The sequence below is a fragment of the Emydura macquarii genome, unplaced genomic scaffold, assembly GCF_026122565.2.
Source record: "Emydura macquarii macquarii isolate MOO-44397 ecotype Brisbane River unplaced genomic scaffold, CSIRO-AGI_Emac_v2 contig_1119, whole genome shotgun sequence".
NCBI lineage: Eukaryota > Metazoa > Chordata > Testudines > Chelidae > Emydura > Emydura macquarii.
This window is the reverse complement of record NW_027131256.1, coordinates 4,114,596-4,138,043: the sequence shown is the minus strand read 5'-3', so window position 1 is coordinate 4,138,043 and position 23,448 is coordinate 4,114,596. Positions and strand designations below refer to the sequence as shown.

At 45.3% G+C, this 23,448-nt stretch overlaps 1 protein-coding gene across 1 annotated transcript in view; it reads left to right on the top strand.

The window, feature by feature from the left end:
* Positions 1-23,448, top strand: part of CFAP91 (cilia and flagella associated protein 91) — a 76,621-nt gene that overhangs the window by 28,142 nt on the left and 25,031 nt on the right. The window contains exons 11-15 of the mRNA XM_067546372.1: positions 2,707-2,823; positions 8,269-8,340; positions 10,829-10,975; positions 13,877-14,098; positions 21,293-21,441. Coding sequence (XP_067402473.1) covers positions 2,707-2,823; positions 8,269-8,340; positions 10,829-10,975; positions 13,877-14,098; positions 21,293-21,441 — 707 coding nt within the window. The remainder of the gene's footprint in view (positions 1-2,706; positions 2,824-8,268; positions 8,341-10,828; positions 10,976-13,876; positions 14,099-21,292; positions 21,442-23,448) is intronic.

Sequence of the window (23,448 nt, the reverse complement as noted above, 5' to 3'; positions counted from 1 at the left end):
TCGTGCCGGTTCAGCGGATTCAGTTCATGAGAGTGATTCTTGACTCCCCTTGAGCCAGGGGCTTTCTACCAAAGTCTCGTTTCCAGGCCATGTCCAGCTTCATTAACAGCATTCGTGCTGTCCCCCACACGACAGCCCACACTTGCCTGCAGCTGCTAGGTCACCTGGCAGCATACACTTACATGGTGAGATTTGCTCACCTAGAGCTCAGACCATTACAATCTTGGCTGGCCTCAGTGTACTCCCCGAGCAGGCATGACTTGGATCGAGTGGTTATAGTGCCCCAGTCAGTTTTGGCCTCTCTAAGCTGGTGGGACGACTGTCACTTGATGATGCAGGGCATGCCCTTCGAAAGCCTCACCCCCTTGGTTACACTGGTGTCCGATGTCTCAGACTTCAAATGGGGGCCTCACATCAATGGCAACCTCAGCATGCAGGGGACATGGTTGGCAGCAGACCACCATCTCCATATAAATATCAAAGAGCTCAAGGTGATATGCCTAGCCTGCCAGGTATTCCTCCCCTACATGGAGGGGCAAGTGGTACAGGTTCTAACAGAGACAATACCACTGCAGTGTTTTACATCAACAAGCAGAGAGGTGCACACTTGTTGAACCTTTATCAGGAGGCTATGCTTCTGTGGGACCCAGCCATTCAGAACAACTTCCACATCATGGCGTCACACCTACCAGTGGCCAGAAAGACCATTGCGGGTTGACTCAACAGATCCTTCTTACCTTGCCATGAGTGGTCTCTCCATCCTCAGGTGGCCAATATGATCTTCCAGAGATGGGGAACTCCCTGAGTGGACCTCTTTGCTTCCAAGCAGAACAAGAAATGCAACCTGTTCTGCTCACTTCTTAGGACCGACGAAGGGGCACTGTCCGATGCTTTCCTCCTCTCATGGACAGGGTCACTTACGTACGCCTTCCCGCCAACACCTCTGATCCACAGAATCCTGCTGAAGATCAAAAAGGACAATCAGATGTGATTTTGATAGCCCCCGTTTGGCCGAGACAACATTGGTTCAGCACATTGCTGGAATTCTCAACTGCGCCCCTACTAGAACTGCCCCGTTGACCAAATCTGTTGTTGCAGAACAACAGCTTGCTCCTACACCTGGATTTGGGATCCCTCCATCTGACAGCATGGAGGCTGAATGCAGACAAGTGGGCCTGCTCATCTCATGTCCAGCAGGTTTTAATGGGCAGCAGGAAACCCTCTACCAGAATGTCTTATGCAGCTAAATGGAAGAGGTTTTTCGGCTGGGCAACGGACTGGAATATCCTGCCAATGCAGGCCTCGATACAATCTATTCTGGACTACTTATGCCTCAAGGGACAGGGCCTAGCACTGTCGTCAATAAGGGTCCACCTCACAACCATTTCTGTTTTTCACCCACCAATTCAAGGAAAGTCAGTGTTCACCCATCATGTGATGGCCAAATTCCTCAAGGGTCTGGAAAGACTTTACTCTCATGTCCAGGACCTCCATGAGACCTAAACCTAGTTTTGTCAAAGCTAACGGGGCTCCCCTTTGAGCCCGTAGCAACATGCTCCTTATTGCTTCTTTTGTGGAAAGTGGCTTTCCTGGTAGCTATTACGACAATGTGTAGATTCTCTGAGATAAGGGCGCTCACCATGGGTCCTCCATACACAATATTCTACAAGGACAAAGTGCAGCTGCGGCCTCACCCAGCATTTCTGCCCAAGATAGTATCCCAATTCCACAACAACCAGGATATATTCCTGCCGGTGTTCTATCCCAAACCGCATAATTCTAGCGAGGAGCATAGATGGCATACCCTGGATGTCAGTAGGATGCTAACCTTCTACATCGAGAGGACCAAACCTTTTCGCAGATCCGCTCAACTCTTTGTTTCAGTGACAGAAAGGATGAAACGACTACCTGTCTCAGAGGATCTCTTCGTGGATATCATCCTGCATCAAGTTCTGCTATGAGCAGACGAACTTACTTCCACCGGAGATCGTTATGGCCCACTCCACCAGGGCTCAAGCCTCGTCAGCAGCATTCCTGGCACAGGTCCCTATACAGGACATTTGGCCCTACGGATACTGCTGAGGGAAAAATATTTTGGCGACCATGCACATAAGTGCGCGCACACCTAGAATGGAATGAACATGAGCAACACATCTCGAAGAACAACAGTTACAGAAGGTTAGTAACAGTCTTTTGTCTCTCTACTTGATATAAAGTAGTTACTTAAAGTGCAAAAATAATTCACAGAATTGTCCTCTGCCCTTGAAAGTTCAGCTCAGTGTTTAATTGATTCAGCAGAATTTCCATTTTTTAGAAATGTAAAATCTTTCTCCAAGTGTGCTTTTCTAGAATGTAGTGTGTTAGGGGTTAAGATCAAACACCCTCTGGACTCATTTCAAGAAAGAGTGTGTCAGTTTATGCACTTGACTGCAAGGTACTGTAAATATACACTCACTCCCCCCCTTAGTTGAAACTCCATCAAGGTCTTCTGATCACCCTACCCAATAATAATGTACAAAACCTGACTTTTGTGCTGAGCTGGAAGGAGTAGGTGAGAAAATTAAAGGTGCAATCCTGCAAGGTGCTGAATGGCCTCAACTCCCATTATAATCCCATAACAGCAGGAATGGGTCCTAGTGTTGTGTGCTATCTAGTACAGTTTTTGAACCCTGTATGGAGAGAGCCTAAATTATATGACTGTTTCAGGCACTGCTAGATAAGAAGAATAAAGTTAAGGAGCCAAAGAAGCCCCTTCGTTTCCTTCAGAAGATAACAAAACCTGTTCCTCGGCCCCTAACTCCAACGCTGCTAAGACCATCAACAGTAAGTTGGATGTTTTTTGAAGTTCTTGCTGTAAGTTATGTATTAATCACTATCAAGTTACTCAAGGAGTGTTCAGAAAAATATGGGAGCTACTTAGTTTTGTCTTCTATACTGTGTTTTCTGCTTAAAAATAAAACTGACAAGCAGCACAGCTTTAGACTTTCACCTACTTACGGCCTATGAGAACCTTGATAGGTACAGGAAATCAGTTTTAAGTACTACAAAATTCTCCAACATTAGGCTATAATATTAGTCCAAAATAGATCCAGGGTGGGTGGATTAGTGTTTAGTGCGTCCTCTTACATCCCTGTACCTTTCTAGGTAAGCCTTTCAGAGTCTTTCTTCCTTAACCCAGGAAATGCTCCCTAAGAGTTGTTAGGATTTTTTTTTAAAAGCAAGTTCCATGGTCCTTTTTTTTCATGAGAAACTTTTTTCCAAACACCAGTCATTCCTGGTTCTCTATGTAGATATTGTGTGGCTTCATTATAATAGTTCCAGTATCATTGAATTTCACCCAAATAAATCCTACCAGCTTCCTGTCCTATTCTTCCATTGACACCTCAAGTGGTCTGATTTAATAGGTCAGTGTTTCTCAATTAAATTTGGCCACGGAACCCTTTTGAACTCGATAAATAATTGCGGAACCCCCCAAACTCTTAACAGTATTTTTACATATGGGGCCCAAAAAAACGTCGAAATAAGCAAATTATATACAAACAACTAGGTCAGCATTTCTCAATTAAATTTCCCCACCGAACCCTTTAGGCTCTGTGGGGAAATTACACTCATACTCGATACCCTCTGCCAAAAAATCCGGGACATCTTCCCTTTTTCGGCGGCGCGGAGAACAGCAGCTCTCGGCGGCACAATGTCACTTTCTCGCGGAACCCTAACAGTGTTCCCGCGGAACCCCAGGGTTCCCCGGAACACCAATTGAGAAACACTGTAATAGGTAACACTTCAGGCTAGCTTTACCTTCTGATGCTTTCACATCCTCTACAGGACTACCAAGTATCTTGCATTGGGCATTGCACTCATGCATGCGGCAGTCTCATCAAGCCTCCCCTGCTAGAATCTCCCATCTTGCAGGGACTTAGTAGGGTTTCTTCTGCAATTACCCCTCCTGGATGCCAAGGCTTTCTGTGAACAAGATGGTGCTTCTGTCGCAACCACCATGGACATATTGGCTGAGAGAGATGAGCATCTCATGAGGCCAAATGTGGCAAGCTGGAGTGACAGGGACAGAAGGGAATGTAATGGAAGACTGAAGAATGGAATAGATTAATATTGGCCTCCACAACCCTTCCTGTTCCCTTCACAACAGCCTGACAAAGAGCAAAAAACTGAATCAAATGACCACCCTGAGACAGGGAGAGATTCAATTCTTGGCTTGGGTGAGAATGACCTGAGATTGTGACCCAGAGAGACGGGCCCTGTGTAAGGACCTGAAGTACTTGAAAACTGCCAGGTCTCCCTGGGGAAGATGGGTGACACCTGGTAAGGTAGGCAGGCATATAAACTGTTAGTTGTTTTGAGGATATGATTTCTGTGGTGCTTTTGTTCTAAGTCCCAGGTCTAGAAGAAGTGGATCATGGGATACTGCCCAAGAAAGATGATAGCTTGAGACTTAAGTGGGTGTGTCCCTGAGGCCATTAAGGGGTCAGAGGTATAGTTACCTTGGGAACTATGACATTCCCACAAGCCCACAGGCTGTCCCTTACTCGCCCCAATACAGTCCCCACTCCCTTCTCCAGGCTCCTCCAACCCCCATCCTGACTGTAAATCCTCCAGCCCGCTCCTGCTTCTGCAGGGTGCAAGTGATAGGTTTTTGCATCCCCTCATGCTTTATGCTAGGTAGGGGCAACCGGAAGGGAAAAGCAGTGACATTATCCTTACTGTCAAGAAAAATAACTCATGTAGCTACACAAAACTTGTCAGCTGTACAGCTTCAAATACAGGGAGTAACTCTGCATCTACCATCTCACGAGAATGTAAATAAACCCTGTAGGGGATTGTTTTTACCTCTCTGGCACTTGATGTGTGTTTGTAATAATTGGGCCTACAAATTTACTCTAAATGTGAGCCCAACTGTGAAAAGTGAGCAAAAGTTTATAAAGTGTCACAATTACCTATAACAATAAATGTTGATGGGGGGAGAGGGGAAATGTAAAGGTGAGAGGGAATGAAGCAGTCACAGACTGTTTTAAGACAATTCCTGGTAAACAAGAGAACTACGGGACTGGAAATTAATGAACCAAAATTGATAAATCAGAAATTAGGCCTAACTGGTAGACAAAACAATGAGAAGATAGGCTATTCAATCCGTCTTTCCCTTTCGGAGTCCTGAAAAAGAAACTTTGTGGGAAAAGCTAGGTACTGTGACTCTGGCTGACTGAAAGATGGCAGCCATCATGGCTACCATCCCCCACTGACCCCTGGGATTCTAGATCTTCTTCATTCTAATCCTGACCAGATTGAGCCAGAGAAAGGGAGCCAAATGATATCACCACCTTGACTGACTCTGGCTAAATCCCAGCCACCACTTGGGATGTAAGACTTTGTCACACACAACCCTCTTGTGTGTTCTTCCCCTTCTCCATCTTATTTCTTCTCTTTCCTATCCCTCTCCTTTTTCCTTCTGTCTAATATGAGTCTGGCTTAGCCGGCCAAGACTGTATTTTGCAACACTGCTCTAAGCCTGTGACCAGAGAGAGGCAGTTACATGCAATGCCTTCAGTAGCCCGATGCTGGTACAAGTTTGCCAGGTCTCAGAGTGGCTGATAAGATCATATGCTGTGTCTGTGTTTCCCTGGTGGTGCGGTGCAAAATAAGAGTCAACATCAGAGACAGAAGCTGCATTGTCTATCTCTGCTGTTCTTTTCTCACCCTGTTTTGTGTGTGTTCATCTTGTTTTGCCTTTTAGGAAAAAGGATTGGACTTTTAAAACACCAGCAACTACAACAATTCCAGTCCATCTCAACTAACTGTTTCTCTCCCCCACTCCCTGAAAGGACAGTTATTACTATCTAAGACTGTGAAACAAGAAGGCTTCTTTCTAACAAATCTCTCCAGCTAAAGGGAGAGGGAATAAGGCACATTATTAAAATAAGCCTTAATACTTTACATTTCAAATACTTAGAGCCGTGCGCAGATACAAAAATGTGGATCCACATCCAACTCACATCCGCGAACATCAACATCTATCCAATCCGCACTCCCTGCTTTACATCTACTCATATCTACACCCGCAGCCCCAGGTCGCCAATCAGTTGTTTTGGTGACCCCAACACTGCCACCCAGCTGCTCCTGCATGACCAGCTGGTTGCTTGACAGCTGACTGGCAGCCAGCTCTGGGGTCCCCATGGAACAGCTGATTGGGCTGCCTGGTGGGAGTAGAGAGGAAGGAGGACCGGGTTGCCTGGGGGGAACAGAAGGGAAGGGGGCTGGGCTGCCAGAGGGTTGCAGAGAAAAGTGAAGGAGGGGCGGGCTCTCCACTGGGGGGTCTCTGGGTCTGGACTAAGAGGGGGCTTAGCCTTCTGTGGTTCCAGAATTGGGCTCTTGCTTGCTGCTGCCCCCCTGACACCCCGATTGTGAAATTATCCCCTGCCGGTGGCGGAGTGACTCGGCCTAGGGGATCCTGGCCCCTCCTGCAGGGATGTAGCTCCAGGGGAACCGGAGCTTGCTCCAGGGGAACCGGAGCTTGCTCCAGGGGACTATCTTTCCTTCCCCAAGGCTGCTGGCTGGGGTAGGTGCTCTGGTCACCAACCCCAGGGGTTCTGTTGAAGAGCTGATCGGCTGCCAGCTCGTGCTCCGCCCGCCCCCCCAAACAGCTGATTGGCAGCTGGCCCCCAACCCCCAGATCTTGAAGGCAGGGAAGCAGCCTCAAAAGCTATGAGCTGTCGATAGCTTCCCTGCCTTTGAGATCCGCATCCAATCCATCATCTGTAAAAAATGATCCGCAGATATCTGTAAATTTGCAGAGCTCTACAACTATTGTTTTTCTCGCTTTTCCGTATCTTTAATCTAATCTAACGTTAAAAAGGATTTTTAATGGTGTTTGCAGAGGTGCTAAGCAGGCTGAGGTCTCTGTATACCAGACTGTGGGCCTTGTTTAAAACTGTTTAATGTTGGGTAGTTTCAGGGTCATGATAACATCTTTGACTTGGCCCATACATTCCATCCTAATTAATACAACATGTGGCAGCTGAGTTCGTTCCCCCTCTGGTTCACAGTCCCCTTCTACCAGTAAAGTATTTTATGCCTTAGTTTCTCCTCTGGCTAGCTGGGTGATTTGATATGGTTTAGTTTTCCAGCCAAACTATAAAGCTTTTCCTTTCTGAAGTAACAAAACTGTATAAACCACAGAAAAAGAAAATACAGTCCTTTGCTCTCCTTAGGCTAAACAGTCCTTTGCCTTGGGTCTGTTTTGGTTTCCCCTCATGATGCAGGGAAGGGAAAGGAGCTTTCTGGAAGCTCCAGGCTGGGACCTGTAAGTGAGACCAGTTGCACACACCAGGCCTCAAGCCCACTCCACTTCTCTCATCCCAGACCCTTTCCTTCTACTTTCCCCACAAGTCTGATGCTTTTCTTCTCAATGCAGGGCTCATAAGCTGTCTTCTCCACTGATCAACTTGCACCTCTCTGGGATTCTTTCCCCTTCTTCGCTCGAAGCTTCCTTTTCCGCAGCCCTCACCAAGCACTTTCACAGGCTTCTTGCCAGGCCTTCGAGCTCCTGAGCTGTCCCAGCCTGGCTCCTTCCAGGGCCCTTGGCAAGGAGAACCATGCCCTGATAGCTAATTTGCCTTACATAATCATGCCCCATTTCACACTAAAGCTTACCACCCTAGCCCTTCTTCTGGGCTGACATCAGAAACAAGCTGTGCTAAGCGTGTAGCCTCTCTTAAAGGGCCAGCACACCCTGTCACAAACCCCAAAATAATACAACTTGTTTACTTCCAATTTGTTAGTCACTGGGTCTTCAAACTCACTATGCTTTATTAATGAACTTCAGGGGAAATTTACTAAATATGCTCCTTCCTTAGTGGTGTTTAGAGCCATAAATACTTGTGAATGATAATAGTGTTCCCAGTTACCTCTCAGTCAAGCTATATGTATATATATATATAGTTCTTTTAACCCATATTGCAATTTTCTCCATCCCCCACTCCTCCCAATCATTTATATTACTTTTCTCTGAACTCCCTCTAGGAACCCCCAGCATAACTTCTTATATAGTCTGTCTGTCCTGTATCTTATAAAATATAGAAATACATATTTCTCTGACATCTTCCATTCCCTGGAAGTCAGAAGAGCAATGATCAAAATCCTGAGAAACTAGGCATATCAGTTGTACTCTGAGAAAGCTTGTTAGATGGAGTCAAGTTTTCTTCTGCTTCCCCTAAAACAAATAATAATTGTAACTGGATTATTGTTGTGTGTTGGCAGAGAGAAGAGGAGCTAGAACTGGCGGTGATCTTTTTGCAGAAATTAATCCGAGGCAGAGCTATTCAGAACATGGTATTCTGTGTCCCTTTGACTATTTCTGACTTCAAAATGCTGAAAGGGGTTATTGAGGGTATATTTAAAAAAAAATCTGTTCCTGATAGCACTGAACTAATCCAGGCCTGAGGTGGTTGAGCAACATGTCCTCCTGTCCTGATCCCATGTCCCTCCACAGCTGAAGTCCTTGCTCTACATCCCAAATTTCTGACAGGAACTTCTAGGTTCCTATCTGTGGAACTCTCTCCCTGAGGATGTCCACCGACATCCTTTATGGCCATAGTCTGAGCTTGGAGTTGGGCCTTTCTATTTAGGTCTGGTCGCTTTTGATCATTTTGCCTATCTTGGGGATCTGTTTTATAGACCTGCTGCTTCTCTCTGTACCATTGGGATTAGCTCTGTTTTACTTATTGTTTTAATTTTTGCACAGTGCCCAGGTGTGAGATGATAGACTCTATGTCAATAAGTAATGCAGTTTTGAAAATGATTTGCTGTGACACTTGGATTTCATGAGTCTTTCCCTCACCTGGAGTGGCTTGATAGGAATGATGTCTTTGACTCCATTGGAGGGATGTGGACTCCCACAAAAATTTTGAGAGTGTCCTTGCAAAGGTTTCCCATCATTTTTAGAGGCTTCTCCCCAACGACTGCAGTCAGCTCAGAATTTTCTGTCTGACTCAGGCGTGAGGCTTTTGGAGGCATGGATTGGTGGCTCAGACTACGTTTCCTACCTATCACCCCATAGTGTGCCACTCCTTGGCTTCCTGACTTCTTCAGAGCCTCCACTCCCCACTGCACACACAGTAGGACAGCAGTCACTGAGCCAAGTAGGGGAAACAGCAGGGGTTGGTTCAGGGGACACCACACAGGACAAAAGCAGCATCAACACCATGCTCACAAACTCACTGCTGACTGAATGGTGTTAAACAATCCGTGAACAATCCCTAATCCCTGTGGGAGGGGAAGAAGAGGCATCCTTATTTGTTTGTATTGCTGGGCTCATACATATGGACAGGCAGGGAGCGGTGGATACTGGAACGGGAGAAAAGAAAAGGACATGGTCCAGGGGAGTGGATAGGGAGCAGGGGTCATTGTGGGGAGAGAGCTGAGTAATGTTCAAGGAAGTACATTGTGGAGCTGGCAGAGGAGGGAGCAGGGAGAGTACCACTCCTCTTAGTCAAAGGGAAGAGAGGATTGGCTCTCCCCAGATTTTTTTTTTATATTTAGTGTGTACTTGAGATTAAATTATCTGCCTAAACAAGCCCACACACATACTCATAGGGGAGGGAACAGTGTCTTTCTCAGAGGTCAAATATCAGTAGACTGACTAAAGAAATGATATTTGGTTATTAAACAGCATAAGAAATCTTTTTTGGGGGAGACTTCTGATTTTTGAATTGATAGGATTGGCAATTCTGCTGGCACTGTAAAGTACCGTCGAGCATGTGTTTAACGCTAATCCCTTCTGGATGTACAAAGATCTGCTCAGTTTTTTTGTTGTGCCCTCCAGTGGCTGGTGGTCTGGGTAAATCCTAGTACAGGGGTCGACAACCTTTGGGAAGGGGCATACCAAGGCTTCCCCCCACCTGTCTCCCACATGCTGGCACCCAGAGGCCACTATTTGTATTTGCGCCCTCCCCCCCGGTCGGCGGCGGGAGGGAATCTGTGGGTCCATTTCCTGCTCTCCCCTTTTGCCCCCCCACCCGCTGCGGGGATGGCGGGGGCGCTGGCCTGGTGGGGTGGCATCGGCTAGGCCCTCCTCTGAGGAACCGTCCCTGCTGACATCCCCAGTGGCCCTCCAGCAGGAAGTGGGAGTGAGGGGGCAGAAGGCTCTGGGGGCAGGGAGAAGACTGCCTGGGGTTGCCTAGATGAGCCGAGCACAGGGGCAGAGCAGGGACCAGGAGGACGGGAGGCTGAGGGACTGGTTCCGGCCCCAAGCAGAGCCGCATGACGGCTGCCCCCCGCCTGCTTTGCGCTGGGAGCAGCACAGCTCTGGTGCCCCCGCTGGGCCCACGTGGGAGAGGGGCGGGACCAGAAGGGGGGAGCAACCGCTGTGTGGCGCGGCACTGCACTGCTTGGGGCCGTGAGCGGCACCGCATGCCGCTCAAAATCATCACACATGCCCCTTTGGCACGCGTGCCACAGGTTACCAACCCCTGTCCAAGTGCAACTGAAAGATAATGGAGGATCTCCTTTGAGTAAGTAGTAAAGACCCATCTGTTCTCTGGAGCAGAAGGGCCTGAGTTCTGTTCTTCATCCAGCACATATGAGGTTTAGCTGACAGCTATAGTGTGTGTCTGGATATGGCCTTAGTTTCATTACAGACAGTTTGGTTTCCTGTCAGTAGCACCAGGGATTTTCCTCAAATGTTCACTTATTAAAGGCAGAGAATTTGGTATCGGAAACAGATGTCTCCAACGGTTGAGGAAAAGGATATTTTCTGTTTGCAGAAATCTCAGATTTTATCTTCTGTTTAATTCCCATGTCTGTTCATTTTATTTGAAAGATGTTTGAAGGGAAGGAAAAGCGATTGGAATTGATCCGTGAACTGCGTACCACTCATGCGCTTCAGGAGGATGGGAAGCTGCTTAAGAAGGCAGAGAAGCAAGTAACACTGGCCTTACAGCGACAACGTGACTTGCATGAGCACAAGGTTTGGCTATTAAGATAGAGGATAACACAGACCCCACTCAGCCATTCCTCCCTTCCTCCCTTTTTAAATGTCTGTTTCTTTGTTGTAACAATACCAACATATCCCCTTGTAACTTCACACCCTCTCAGGTGCCTCTGCTGTGCAGAAATAGACATGAAAGAGGCAAGGCTGGGTTTACCTTCCAACTATTACTAGGTGAATGGCCTCTGGTACCCAGCAGTGGAGTCAGTTTGATAAAGCAGCCCTTGTCCCCCTTCCCCAGAGAGAAATAGGCCTGGACCTCTCCAGCTGGCCAGAATCTAATTGAGATTTGACACATTTCGTTTCTTCCTATTCACTTCCAACCTCTTGGAAGAGCAATGACATTTGAGGATTTCAGTATTTCTAGATGCTGCTTCATGAGCAGGGGGCAGAAGTGTATGACTCTAGGCATAAAACACACACATATTACAGGGGTGGAAGTGAACAATCCCTTTTATTGAACTAAAGAAAAATGAAAGTTGAAAGCCCTGAGATTTGAAATGTCTTTTCACCAAGCCCTGGGAAAACAGAGCAAAGGGGTAGGTAGAGAAGATACCAGCACCAGTTCAATTCAGTCTCAATGACATTCCGAGAGAAAGACATCAAAGGGTACAGATGGTGATCTGTTTGATCTCATATCTCAGAATCTCATTGTGGAATCTGAACTAACCCCTGCTGGCATTTCCTCCACCCCTTGCTTTGCTTTCTGATGGCCTGAGGAAGAGAAACTACAAGTCTCCCAATCTCAGGGCTTTTAACTTTTGTTTAACACATGCAGATGGTTCACCTACAACTTTGTGCTAAGTTTCATTTACTTTATGGGAAAATAGAACAAATCTACATGGGCAAAAATTTCTCTGAAACGTGCATTATGCAATACAATTTATGACAGCAGTACTATTTTGTGAATGTCCTTATTAAAGTGTACCTTCTTAAAGGGAAAATTCCCAAATCCCAACTAAAAGCCAGTTAAATATTTTTATATTTGTGTGCATGTTTCAGAGAGCTATTAGCAACTCTCAATTTTAGGAAGCTGTGGTGGCCATTTTATATGTCAGCAGATCACATGACCATTTGGACTTTGTAGTTTAAAATGGACTGTGTCAGGTAGTACTTCCCAAGGTATTCTACTGAGGGAGAATAAAACTACTTACGATTCTTCAGCTAGGAGGAGTGTGAAAAATTTGGACACGGGTACAATCAGAAATCGTGTTTTGGGGGAATGTTGACTGAAAGCAAAATTCTGATAGAACATTAATCTTGGAATGTATTCAGCAGTATCTCTTTCCTGCCCAAGAAATCATTACACACAAAAAAACAAAACAAGAATTAAGGAGAAGGGACTCATGGTGGTCCCATATCATCTGCGTTTGCTGGTATAGTGGGAAGATTAAATCTTCTTCTCTCTAATTTCACAGCCTCTGGGGCATGAGAGGAGCACTTTCAGTTCCAGCTCTGTATTGCGGTGACATTTTCACATTCCGTTGGATGCTGATTTGGCAATGTGTAGCGCCCTGGGAAATGGTACATAACTCGGAAAAGCCTGTTTGTTTGTTTTTGTTTACATTCAGGCACATTCCACTACCTGATAAGCCATTGCGACAATGGCAAAACATCTCAATCAGCTTCGGAAAATGGTTTTTGCTTTGGCTTATTGCTGCGTAGTCCATGCTGGAGATAATGAGCTTAGATAATATCATTACATTCCCAGAGCACAATCATCCACACAAATCCCATAAAACAATTGAGGTTAGAGGGGTGGAATGGATGGTCTTGTGGTTAAGGAGCCTTGGGTTCTATTCCCAGCTCTGTCACAAACTCCTGGATCTGAATTCCACTGCCTTGAACCTTTTGTTGTTGTCTGCTTCAGAGGTCAAGCGAGTGTAAATCACTACCATTTGGACCTGCAAGCATATTACGCTTATCTCGCACAGGTATAAATTAAAACACAATATATAAAACAGCAGAAAATCAGGTTCCCTGTGTGACCTCAGCAAGTCATTGTACCTTTGTGCCTCAGTGGGGGTAAGACCTACCTCGCTTCAAGGGACGTTGCAAGGCTTTATTAATTAACGTTTGTAAAGTACTTTGAGCTCCTTGGATGGAAGATGCCAATGAGGCCAAGTATAGTTGTTATATCTTGCTACGCTTCAGTGTTCAGAGGAGGGAGGAGGGGTCTTTGTCTGTGAGAGAAGAGCAAGAGAATAGTGCAAAGCAATACACATTTTGTATCTTCTGAAGCGTTGGAAATTTGGTTGCACTTGTGATTATGCAGCCCTCTAAACAACTTACTCCAACACACATCTGTCCTATAAAGGCTTACCTTTGACTTTCTGAATCCCAGGTAGAAGCTGCATTTGCAACTACTGACTCTGGTTCTTCATTCACTGATGAAGGTGAAGGTGTCTTTATGTCACTTATGTATCTCCCATGTTCTGACCCTGGGGACCTGAGCAATCCCTAACATAAGTCAGAGTAGCCTGAAAAGTTGCTGTAATTTACTCTCTGCTGTAACGGCAATCTATTAATTATCTCAGCAGTCCAGAATAGCTGAAGTACCATACACTCTGGCCCCCTCTCTAGACCAAGGGCTGCAAAGGGGGGCAGCAGATGGCTGTTCCAATGGTCCTTCATCAACAGGGAATTCCCTGGAAGTATTCCCAACTGATTAGTTCTGCAGAGTTTGCATACAGGGGCCATAGCAGAGCCCAGAGTCAAGTCCACTGTTTTTATAAGAAAAATGCAAAACACATAAATTAGCCTCGTCCTTGTGTGTAAGTGGGGTTTTGTGTTCTTTCATTTGCCTGTGCTGGTTCAATGACAAAAGGACTTTCATTCTTCAGGTTTTTTAATACAATTCTTGTTTGCTTTTGTTTTCAGCTGTCACTGGTTGAAAATCACTTAGCTCGGATAGAAGGGAGGGCATTAGTGAACATGTTCGATTTCCTGTCCAAAGAGCTGATAAGGCTTCAGGAAGAAAGGAAGATCCATGCTTTTGCCATGCTGGCTGAGAGGCAACGGCGCATCCGAGAAGCAGAGGAGAGTGGACACCGCCAGGTAGAAGAGAGGCGCCGGCGGGAAGAGGATGAGATCTTCAAACAGGCAAGTAGAGGAGACAGAATTCTTCCATTAAGCTAGCTCCTGCCTCTCAGGGAGGTGGATTACCTATATCAAAGGGCGAATCCCTCCCGTCTACCCTGTAGTGTTTTAAGTGTAGACAAGCCCTCAGTGTTTTGACCTTATGTCATGAATTAATCTAGGTCTCTAGACCCCTGCAACACATAGCTCCTCCATCCTTCTCCCAGTTGTGGACAGCAGTCTAGAAGCTCTACCTGGATCATCTCCAGGGCTAAATCTCTGTCCTAAGCCTACAGAGTCAAAGCATTGGGTCTGCTTGCTGAAAGGATTTTTAACCAGAGGTTCTCCAAGTGCTTTTGCACATGTCCATTTCACTATTGGTGCGTGTGCATTCAGTGCACTCAGGTCAGAGACTTTTGGTAGCTGTACTGGTAGGGTGGAAGTTGTGCCTTGCATATCCTTGTGCTGAGAGCCAAAGGCCTAAAGGGCAGAGCTGCTCCACCTCCCTCTCAGATCCTTCTTATCTTTTGTCTGTATTAATTATGCAGAAATCTGGATTCAAGCAGTGTAGCACTTGTGAAGTGGCTATGCCTGCTAATGACAGATCTTCTAGCTGCTTGTTTTGTTTGTGAGAGGGTCATTCCAATACGAGTGCTCTATTTGCTTATCCTTCCTCTCCCAAACAAAGAAATAGAGAGGGTGTTGCCTGGGGGAGCACCTTCTTAAGCAGGTGATGAGACTTTCCTCAGCTGCTCAGAAATCTGAGACACCTTCAACCAGAACTGCTCTTCCTCCTCAGCCTAAAACCTCTCACAAAAGCTCTGGTGAGAAGAGATGTGTATCTCCTTCCTCAGACCAGTTGGGGAAGAGTGGTTTTTCTGAGAAATCAGAAATAAAGATCCAGAAATCCTCTTCATCATCTGAAAAAGATTTGGGAATCAAGGTGGGTAATCAGCTGAACATGAGCTCCCAGTGCAACAATAAGGCCAAGAGGGCTAATGCAATCCTAGGATGCGTAAACAGAGGAATCTTGAGTAGGAGTAGAGAGTTATTTTACCGCTGTGTTTGGCACGCGTGTGACCGCTGCTGGAATACTGTGTCCAATTCAAGAAGGATGTTGATAAACTGGAGAGAGTTCAGAGAAGAGCCATGAGAATGACTAAAGGGTTAAAGAAAACGCCTCATAGTGACAGACGTGAGACACTCAGTTTATTTAGCTTAACAAAGAGATGGCTAAGGGGTGACTTGATTAAAGTCCATAAGTACCTACATGGGGAACAAATATTTAATAATGAGCTCTTCAGTCTAACTGAGAAAAGTATAACAATCCAATGGCTGGAAGATGAAGTTAGACAAATTCAGACTGGAAAAAAGGCATAATTTTTTAACTGTGTGAATAATTAACCATTGGAACAACTTACCACGGGTCGTGATGGATCCTCAATCATTGGCAACTTTTAAATCAAGACTGATTTTTTTTTTTTAAAGTATCTGCTCTATGCATTATTTTGGGGAAGCCTTGTGGCCTGTATTATACAGGAGGTTAGACTAGATGATCACAGTGGTCCCTTCTGGGCTTGGAATCTCTGAGTCTTCCACCCTGAAGAACAAGCATAAGTCCTCCAGTAGCAAATCGACAAGCTGCAAGTGGCAATCCCCAGTACTGTATGAGGCAGTGCTGTTGACTCTGGTACTGATAGTCTCAGCATCATTGAGATGGTACCCTCTTTATTGTTTCCTGAGGTATCAGCTGAAATGTTGCCTTCTCTCTTGGTGCCTGACATGCTGCAGACTCATCACTCTTAGAGCAACTGGGACCAGCTGTACAGTTCAGTACTCACTTTCAAAGAAGCTACCAGTACTGTCATCTTCATCAATACCTACTTTGGTACTGAGAAATCCATATGAACCTACAACTATTCATCAGCTGCTGCTTTGGTATCATCTGTGGTATTTGTTATGTTTAATCCTTGGAAAGTACTTGTATTCAGAGAGAAATCAGCACGGAACACAGAGAGATGCAAACCCATGAAAAGACTTTGTTGAACTACATTAAAACCAGCCAGGACTAGCTGAGCTATCCCCTAATAGTCTAACTCTATTGCTATGGCAACAACCTAAGCTCTGTTGCTACAGCAACCTAGGCAATAAGGCAAGATACAAAATACACAACATAAAGGCTGCTATCAAATCCCCCCTCATTCTTCTCTTTTGCAAACTAAACAAGTCCAGTTTCCTTAGCCTCTCCTCATAAGTCCTGTGCTCCAGCCCCCTAATCATTTTTGTTGCCCTCTGATGTACTCTCTCCAACTTGTCTACATCCTTTTTGTAGTGGGGAGCCCAAAACTGGACACAATACTCTAAATGCGGCCTCACCAATGCTGAATAGAGGGGAATAATCACTTCCCGTGACCTGCTGGCAATGCTCCTCCTAATGCAGCCCAGTATGCTATTAGCCTTCTTGACAACCAGGGCACACGGCTGACTCATATCCAGCTTTTTATCCACTGTTACCCCCAGCTCCTTTTCTGCAGAACTGCTGCCTAGCTCGTCAGTCCCCAGTCTATAGCTGTGCATGGGATTCTTCCTTCCTAAGTGGAGGACTCTGCACTTTTTTTTGTTGAACCTCATTAGATTTCTTTTGGCCCAATCCTCCAGTTTGTTTAGGTCCTTCTGTATCCTATCCCTACCTTCCAGAGTATCTACCACTCCTCCCAGCTTAGTGTCATCCGCAAACTTGCTGAGGGTGCAATCTACCCCATCTTCCAGATCATTAATGAAGATGTTGAACAAAACCGGCCCCAGGACCGACCCCTGGGGCACTCCGCTTGTGACCGGTTGCCAGCTAGACATGGAGCCATTGATCACTACTCGTTGAGCCCTATGCTCTAGCCAGTTCTCTATCCATTTTATAGTCCATTCATCCAACCCATACTACTTTAACTTGCTGATAAGAATACTGTGAGAGACAGTATCAAAAGCTTTGCTAAAGTCAAGGTATATCACATCTGCCGCCTTCCCTACATCCATGGGTACAGCTTCTCCAATGTAAGTCTTCAGAACAGTTTTTGTCAGCTGAAGCGGGAGATGCTTTAGCTTCTCCTTATACAGTGTCTGAGACAAGCAAAACTGCTGTGCCTGTGTCCAGTTCCATGAGTACAGGTTTACCTTCCAACAGTGGGGTTACCCAGTATTCATGTGAGCCAACTGCTGTGGACAAGATATGGAGTGGCACGTCTTCTGACCGGGTGTCACTTTGATCATCCTGAGTCTGCTCTACCACATGCAAATTTTCCTTTTTGGTCCGCCAGGCAGCAGGCTTCTTTTTCTCTGGTTTGCCTGTTCTCTTTGACTCTTCTTCCTTTTGTTTGCAGGCACACTCAGTGTGTCCCTTTTTGCCACATTGTCAACACACTAGGTCTTTACACCAGCATTTCGATGCATGGTGACCTGGCTTTCCAAAGCAGTGACATTCCCGGCTCCCCACTGTCTTGTGGGTAGGTTCTTGTGACACCTTATGCACTCTGGTCGATGCACTGAGCTGTTGGGCTTCCTTTGCAGCCAGCGCCATAGAGATTGCAATTTCAATGGCCTTCTGCCAGGTGAGCTGGGCCTCTGTCAATAGGCGCTTCTGTATTGCTTCATTGTGCAGCCCACACACTAACCTATCACGTAGGGTGTCATTTAACACATCATTAAATTCACGGTGCTCAGCAAGCTTCTTCAGAGCTGCTACAAATTGCACAATTGTTTTACCTTCTTTTTTATTCCTTTTGTGTAACTTAAATCTCTCTGCAGTTACCAGCGGTTTTGGAGAAGAATGTACCTCCAGGATTTTCACAATGTCACTGTAAGATTTTGTCTCTGGCTTATCAGGGTATAAGCTGTGCAATAAAGTGTAGGTTTTAGTTCCTACAACACTAAGAAAATGGGCACCTACCTTCTTTGCATCTGTAATTTCATTTGCAATAACAAAAAGCTGAAAACGCTCAGTATACGAGTTCCATTCCTCTAGAGTCTCATCAAAAGGTCCCAGGGGCCCTGTAAATGTAGCCATTGCTGCCCTCTTTTTTTTTTTTTTTTTTTTCCCCTCTCTCTTCTGTTTTAGTGTCTTTTAATCATGTGTTTTGGGGTCGTTCACACACAATTGCTTGTGATTTCCATTCACTAGCACTGCTTTTGTTTCTTCCCTGTTCCCAGTCTGTCTGCTTCACTTCGATCAGAGCAAAGCAGAGCCTGTTTTATTTTCAGTTTGAACCATCAGTGTAAACAGCCCAGCTCCCAAAACAGCAAAAAGGTTTTTTTCTTACATTGACTTTTACTTCTTTGCTGGTGCAGCACAGTTCGATCTCATATGCCATCACCACTTTTTTATGTTAAATCCTTGGAAAGTACTTGTATTCAGAGAGAAATCAGCACAGAACACAGAGAGCTGCAAACTCATGAAAAGACTCTATTGAACTACACTAAAACCAGCCAGGACTGGCTGAGCTATCCCCTAATAGTCTAACTCTATTGCTATGGCCACAGGCTAAACTCTGTTGCTATGGCAACCTAGGCAATAAGGCAAGACACAAAATACACAACGGTATTGGCTTTTGCACAGGACATAAGATTGTCCATGACCTCAGTACTGACATCACTGTAGCTGTCTTCTTCAGCTTCAGGACTACCTACCTTTACAGTACCAACTTCAATATTACCACTGGTACTGATATCAACAACGGCATCTCCTTCAATGTTCATAGAATCATAGAAGATTAGGGGTAGCAGGAACCTCAGGAAGTCATCTAGTACAACTCTGTGCTCAGAGTAGGACTAACTCCAACTAACTCATCCCATCCAGGGCTTTGTCAAGCCACACCTTAAAAATCCAGTGCTGACTGGATTTCATTGTCCATATTTGTACCACGGTACTCTTTCCTTAAGAAGACCTCTAACTCCTACTGGACTGGCTTCACGTTTCTCAAAAGAGGATTATTATATCTCCCATTTGGATTCAAATGGACGGACACCAAATTTGAAGGCATTCTGAGTAACCATGTGAATTTTAGGGCGCTTAGAGTCAAGCTGTAAAGAGAAAGCTGGTCTAGAACTTAACTGTAGTAGATTTGATGGTCCATTATGTCGTAAGAAAGCCCAGAGCCTTCCTAAATAAAGACTTGAGTGCGTAGTTCTTTGAGGCAGTTTATTTCGAGCAGCTCGGAGAAGTGTCGGTCACCCTAAAGCTCTCGAGGACTTCTACCTTACAGCTTCACATCAGTAGTTTTTATACAGGTAACAGACAAAGAGAACAAAGAAAAAGATGACGTATTCAGTACCACTACTTAACTTTACGCTACATTAGAACATAACTGAGGCACTGCTTCTTATCTCTAACTGACCAGGGCCCCTGGTTACTATAACAACTCTCTCTTTTAGCTAGCTAGCGATGTCCCGTTAGCTGCTGACTCTGCATACCTGCAGCACCTGCTCAGTGTAACTTACTTCAAGGCTACTTAAAATCCAAAATGGAATCTTTAGCATACAAGATGGAGCCTTCAAAGCTTAATACAAAATGGAATATATATATAACTTGATACAAAAGTAGAGTACAAAAAAGTGGAGTATATAAAACTTTTCCTTTCACAATTACAATGCTGAAAGTGGGACTTTTTAGTAAGGATAGAGCGAGAATGGAGAGAAGGGGCTCTACACATCCATCTGCAGCAAAGAATCCGAGGGTTGTGAAGTGGCCGATTCATCTCAGTGAAGTTTTCTCAGCTGAATGAGAACAGCCCATGCAAATGAATACAGCCTGAAACAACAGTTCTGAGATGAATGACCTGCTCCATTCATGTCAGAGAGCCCATGATATGCATCAAGCATGCCCATTCTCAACTCCTCTCCCCAGTGACAGCAGTGTTTCTTGGTGCATGCCCCTAATATGCCTATTCCAGCTTCATACTCAGGGGGGCAGGGTTTCCCCATATCCTTGTTCATATGGTGGGGGTTAAGGAGAGGGCCTCAGAGTGCCCCAGAAGGATAAGTCTGCCAGAACCCAGCTCGTACGAGGGAGACATGAATGGAGGGGGGTATGAAACCTTCCTGGAAGAATTGGGTCTCCCAGATCTTGACCCAAACACAAAGGTAGGGAGAGAGGCAGCCCCCCAGGATCCTGGCGCACACACACTGGAGAATGTGGGGCTGACAGGCGCCCCTGCTTCTGTTTTCCTTAGTCTCCCTGTCACTTGCCTCATGTCACCTTTCCCAGTGAGCTCAAAATGATGAAAGCCAACAGAGTATAATAAACCATCTCTCTGCAGACCACCAAGTAGTGCTGGGCAGATCACGGTCTGGGAACATCTGGACATAATATATTATAAGAAATCTAGTGTGTTCATCCCGTTTTTGTTCCACGTTGCTCTGATGGGTTTGATGAAGTATTTTGCTTCAGGATTCAAGTGACTACAAGAAGATTAATTTCTTGAAGCCATGGTAGTTTGAATCACATTTAAACTGTCCTGATACTGAAAGGTGTTATTTGCCAGCTGTTCAGAGAACTATGTAAATGAGTTGGTAGTTGGCATTCATTTAATAGAGCTAGCACATCGTATAGGAGATAGAAGAGTGAGTCCACAAACGGAATAGATCATGGTTTTGCTTTTGGCATGGGTCTTTTTCTGTATTTGTTTCTGTACAACTAGTTCCCCAGGAAAAAGCCATTAGAGAAGGAATCCTCACACTATGGATACGTCTACACTGCAGCTGGAATCGTGCTTCCCAGCTCAGGTAGACAGACATGTACTAGCTCTTCTCAAGCTAGTGTGCTAAAAATAGCAGCTTAGCAATTTGGGGATGGCTTGGGCTAGCTGCCTGAGTACATACGCTGGGGTCTGGGCAGGTTTGTACTCAGGCGGCTAGACTGAGCTGCTGCCTGTGCTACCCCTGGCTACACTACTATTTTTAGCATGCAAGCTCAAGCAGAGCTAGTGCGTGTCTGTCTATCTGAGCTGGAAAGCATGTTTCTAGCTGCAGACATACCCTAAGACAACTTCTCACAGACTGAACATGCCTTCTAAATCAAGGTGTCCTCAGCTAGCCCAGATGAAATGGTGATTCTCAGCTGAGACGCCATGGGCTTTGCCTCTCCCCACAGATGGTCCCAGCAAATGGGTACTACACCGCAATGAATATTTTGTAACTTGAGTAAGAGAGATATCTTGGTGCTTGTTTCAGGTGGTTAAAGTGCACCAGAGTACTGTTGATTCTTACCTGGAAGATGTTATCCTGAACAGCATGGAGAGCACAGCTGAAGAACAAGCCAGGGAAGAGATTCAGAGGGTGGCTGTGGAAATCAATGACATTGCTTATGAAATGGAAAGCCGGTATGTCTAGCGTGGACAAAGTACAGTTAGACATTGCTTCACACAGTTCAGACCTTGGCTGGCTAGCTAAGTTTCTAGCCTAGGGCTGGCACTGAGCATGGGGCAGTACTATTCATAACACTACATAGACATGCTGCAATTTTCATCCACTAGGGAGGGAGACTTAGTCAGGTGTGTAACAACAGCTCCTAAAAATGTGCTGATATGTTGATTCCCAGTCAAGTTCAGATGTGGCGAGGTAGGACCTATTCCTGGCAGGTGTGCTGATGTGCCCTGACCACAAGGTGAGTTTCCCAGTGTCCCCCACAAAACCTTTACACTGGGATTTTCAAAGGCATGTAAGTGAGTAAGACACCCATGTCTCACTGAGAGTCAATAGGATCTGTCCACCTAACTTCATTACACTGCTTTGAAAACCCCAGCCTTAGAAAACAGCTAGCATGCAGGTGTCTTTTTACCTGGAAACTGGCCTGCCCTCTAAGGGTTAAAAGTGTTTTTAGAGAAGATGTATTTCTTTCAAAGCCTAGCAGACAAAGGAACCGCCTAGAAATAAACCCACCTTCTGTTCAGAAGTCAAAACAATTTTTTTTTAAAAAAAACTGCTAATCTTAACAAGTCAGTAGGGGGTTCAGCTGTGTCTCACAAGTGCATATCATTTAGGAGCTGCCAAGCCTCCAGTTCAGTCTCTGACCTCTTTTGGAGTTTAGCCTTAAAAATCACAGTGACACAGAACCTGTCTTCATGGCAAAGCAGCTGTGTATTGTGTAGCCAGATGAGTTTTCCCACAGTGTTTAACATTCTGCTAGTGTAGATAATGCATTCAGTCTCTGAGCTGATTGGTAACCTGCCAAAGAGGAACACAGACCTGAGATGTGGCCCTAGGACTAGCTAAAAATCAAGTTACAGAAGGGAAGAAATTGGCAGATTCAGTAAGGACCCAAAGACTAAACTGAGCAATCGCCTCACTGTAGAGATGGTCTCTCCAGTGCAGAAGCAACACACTTCAGAAGGTCATTATAGGGGTACATAGCCAGTGCTGTTGTGATATTTGGGGGTTCAGCCCAGACCAATAAAGGGTTGTGTCCCCAACTGCCCTGCAATTCTGGGTACTAAAATGCTATGTTGCTTTGGCTCATAGCCCAGACACCAACAGCCAGCATACAAGCATCCAGGTCATACCCTTACTTCCATTGTTTTCAGAGTGATCCTAACCACCCCTCCTCCCAAATTTCCCTAAATCTGTTTCCCTGCTGTGTCCATAGCAGCCCTCTCTTAGAACACTCAAAAAAGTTAAGTTTGGTGCTCCTTTAAAGAGACAGAAAGAGCAGAAGTTATCTTGACTAAGTTAACAATCACTTCAGTTCAATCAAAGCACTGTATTTGTGTGGATAAAAAGTAAAAAGTTTATTCAGTCAAAAAGAGAGAGGTTTTAAGTGAGTTCAAGTATAAAGGATAAAGATAGAAAAAGTTACAAACAAACAAGTAAAATATGCTTTCTGATGGGTAAGGCCTAACTTAGCAAGCTACAGTCTTTGTTCAAGGTAGTTTCTTCACCAATCTTCCTTTTCCAGCAATGGCTGACTAGCTCTTAGTCAGGAAACCCACAGAGCCCAAGGCACTGATTTTCCTTGTCTCCTCAGGGGGAGGATAGCTTAGGGGTGCTTTGCCTCTCTCTTTATAGTCCAGTAAGTGTATGAAAAGTATATATCTCAAGTTCATTTACCCTGCCTCAAGAGGCAGGAAGACATCCTGGGAGTGCAGTCTCCATCCCCTGTTGACATTGTTAAATAAGCACTTTTCCCCTCTTGCTCTCCTAATGACTTTGTTTGCCTGGCATGTAAATGTGCTTTTCTGTGCCTTTGGTCACACTTTGCTCAGTTTAAAGGGGAGACACAGGCAGGCAGAACTGCATTCCTTGGTCTGGGAAAAATCCTGTTTATTAACTCCCCCTGACATACGTTGTTTAAACACATTTTAGTCTTAATTCCAGCACATTTGTGTAATCTT